At 37.2% G+C, this 3340-nt stretch overlaps 1 protein-coding gene across 1 annotated transcript in view; it reads right to left on the bottom strand.

The window, feature by feature from the left end:
- Window positions 1–1584, bottom strand: part of LOC107734307 (low density lipoprotein receptor adapter protein 1-B-like) — a 52556-nt gene extending 50972 nt beyond the window's left edge. The window contains exon 1 of the mRNA XM_016546242.1: window positions 1328–1584. Coding sequence (XP_016401728.1) covers window positions 1328–1412 — 85 coding nt within the window. The 5' untranslated portion in view covers window positions 1413–1584. The remainder of the gene's footprint in view (window positions 1–1327) is intronic.
- Window positions 1585–3340: the final 1756 nt, after the last annotated feature.

Genomic DNA, 3340 nt, shown 5'->3' with positions numbered 1-3340 from the left:
ATCCGTGCATCAGGTCTTAAAGGGGCAGCAGCCTAATAATACCTGCTGCTGTCATTATGCTCATCAAACCACAAAACACGTTTTTGACAAAGATGAATCTATTTTTTAATTTATACAGTGAACACTATGCAGTTTTATTTTACACTTAATTATTACATTTCTGTATCTGAATACTACCGACCTTATTTGTAACATTGTTCTGTTGTATTTATCTATGCTTGTAATTTGTATAGCCTATTTGTTCTTATTTTTACTGGCTGTTCACTTGTCTCTTTAATAATGTTTGAGCTTTCTTAGGCTAAGTGTTTCTACTGTGGTATCATACTTATGTAAAGCAAATATATATATATTTCTTGATGATCCGAAAAACGATCCGATCCGTGCCTCAAAAACCGTAATATGATCCGAACCGTGAGATTTGTGATCCGTTGAACCACTAACTGCCATGCTCTCCAAAGCAAGACGAAACACCAGATTCAGTTCATATACATCTGGGAATCAGGGTACACCGATCGCGCTGTTCGGTTTTGATTCACTATAAGGAATCGGTTCAGACGAATCGTTCGTTCGGGAATCGAACTGATCGCGTTGTATGTTTGCAGCTCCTCCAGAAAATAACCGACTCATAAGAATCATTCGTTCGCGAATTGGTGTACATCGATCGCGCTGTTTGTTTTTGATTCACTTTAAAGAACCGGTTTATAAGAATCATTCGTTTGGGAATCGCACGGCATTGATCTCGCAGTATGTTTTCGACTCACATAAAAAAAAAAAAACGGATCATAAAAGTCATTTGTTCGGGAATCAGGGTACACCGATCGCGCTGTTTGGTTTTGATTCACTATAAGGAACCGGTTCAGAAGAATCGTTCGTTCGGGAATCGAACTAACACTGATCGCGCTGTAGATTCAGTGAGTATCAGCGCAGGACAGACTGTCAAAAACCGAACGCCAGGAAAATCATTTGGTTTTGGTATTTAAAACCTGAACCGGTTCTGAAAAAGAAACGGTTATCGGTTCCCAAGCCCCTTTTGGAAACAAATCTATATAAATCTGTACAATACAAAAAGCAGTCATGACAATACGCGTAATTTGCTGAACACTGCTTTTAAATTGCACTAAAAAATAGTTGACTAACAAACAGCGGACCTTGAAAACTTGAACAGTTCAAGATTTGTTATGAAATGTCATGTAAATACGAGTAAATTCCTGTTTTAACACACAAGTTGCAAGCTTGAACTTCATAACAGATCAACAGATATATTCAAGAACTAACGACCGTTTACTTTCCAAGCAAATTCATGCAGACTGACAGCTGTAAAACTCACTTTTATGTTTTCCAGAGGTCCAAGACTGTTTAGCCAGACTGGGACTGCGAATGATCGCGCGTCCGGCTGATTTTAGCGCGTCCATGATGAATACAGTTTATTGCGACAATTAATAATCCTGAGAGCGCGATCCTCCGGCTGTCCTCGGTCCGATAGAGCCCGATCCTCTCCCCGCAGGAAAACTTTTCTGACAGCCTGTGATTTTCTTCCTTTTCCGCGGATGATCCCGGGTGGATGTATGAACATGTTCGCCACGGCGGGCGGGGTTTGGTATGTAAATTAACCGGATAATATTCCGTCATGACGCTGCCGTGAGTAGGCGGAAGGCGGGGTTCGAGTATGTAAATTAGGCAGATAACATTCAGTGGGCGGGGCTTCGCGTGTGTATATAAACAGAACGCCGTTTGACTTGTGTGATTAAATCAAACAATACTATTAAACGATAAACATTTATTTTAAAGTATTTGGACGCTTTAAAACACGCATAACATTACGGTTAATAATAATATGGATAATGGCAAAAATTGTTAATAATAAAGAAATGACTGAATAAACAAATAAAAAAAACATAGAGAAAAAAACTTATAGAGAATATTGCAGTTATGAGATCTAGTATTGATGTATAAACCTTATTATTATTATTTGCATAACAAATAAGTAGGCCTACTTATTCAAGGAGCCAATTCTATTATATTCTGTCATGTAACGTATACATGTCATGTATATTCTGTCAGTAAAAGTATGTTACACTAATGATTACTAAAAAAAGTGGTTTGTGTTGTTTTTTTTAAAACATATCAGTATTCTGATATCAGTAAATTGCACAGTTGCACAACTAAAAAAGTATTTACAAAAAAGAAGAAGAAGAAGTTAGGATTGTGGTAATTACTGTATGTCGAAGCTGATGTGATGTTAAGGTGTTTTTCATTGGATAGTGATTAAAATGTATTATTTACATTTGGTTTACTATAATTGCCCATTATTACATTGATAAAGTGGATTGAAAAAATGCCTGTTTGATCATTTGAAAACTGTACAAATAAGTACAATTTAGTTAAAAATGTAGTAGCCAATTGTATTCGATTCTGGCATGTGTTACTAAAAGTATATTACACAAATGTTTTCCATAATAAAAATGGTTCAACTGCAATGTTCTTTAAAATAAATAAATAAATAAATAAATTATATTTTAGGTATGATATGAGCAAATTACACATTTCAGCGAATATTTTCGAAAATCTTCACAAAATTTCACAAAAATAATTTATAAAAACCATAATTTCTTTCCATTGTCACACAGTGTTGCCTCCATGAGGCACGTGGTTCATTTTATGCCAGAAAAGTGAATCTAACAACAAATGTCAGCATGGCTTTTGTATATATACTATCTAGTGGCAATGAAGAAATACACAACGGATGAGAAATAGAAGTGAACCTTTTCTTTGAGAGTGTAGCTGTCTTTCTCTCCACTCATCCCTGTCTAAACTCATCCGCATGAGTGCTTCTACACTGACAGCCCATCACCACATGGGGAAAGAGATGGAAAAATGGAAATAAAGAAACTGAGAGGTGAAAAAAAAAGACATTCAAGAGTGTTCCTCTGAGAAAGAGGTCTTTTTGCTTGTCATTGGGCCTTTTGTCAGTTCAGGGTGGCATCTTACAACCTGAATGTATGACTCAAAGAGCAAGCAGAGACCGGGGCATCAGGTTCTTCTGACCCTTACCGTGACCCACCAAAACCTGTTTAGTTTCATGTGAAGATGCACAGTAATTACAATGGACCAGGGTCTCCCAGCAGAACAACAGGTGATCACTCAGTTCAGGTGATTAAAACAAAGAAGAATCCAGATCTTCAGCATTCTTGAGTGAGTATGACGGATTCATTCAGATCGCTGCAGAAACTAATGTACCTGTTAAAGCAGGCAGTCAGATGTGCATCCCATTGGAGTCATTCACTCTCCCAGTTCATCCTATTTTACTGGAACAGGAAGCTTCACGAACGTGGTTGACATA

The sequence above is a fragment of the Sinocyclocheilus rhinocerous genome, unplaced genomic scaffold, assembly GCF_001515625.1.
Source record: "Sinocyclocheilus rhinocerous isolate Xijiao unplaced genomic scaffold, SAMN03320098_v1.1 scaffold730, whole genome shotgun sequence".
NCBI classification, from domain to species: Eukaryota; Metazoa; Chordata; class Actinopteri; order Cypriniformes; family Cyprinidae; genus Sinocyclocheilus; species Sinocyclocheilus rhinocerous.
This window is presented reverse-complemented; position numbering and strand designations above follow the sequence as displayed.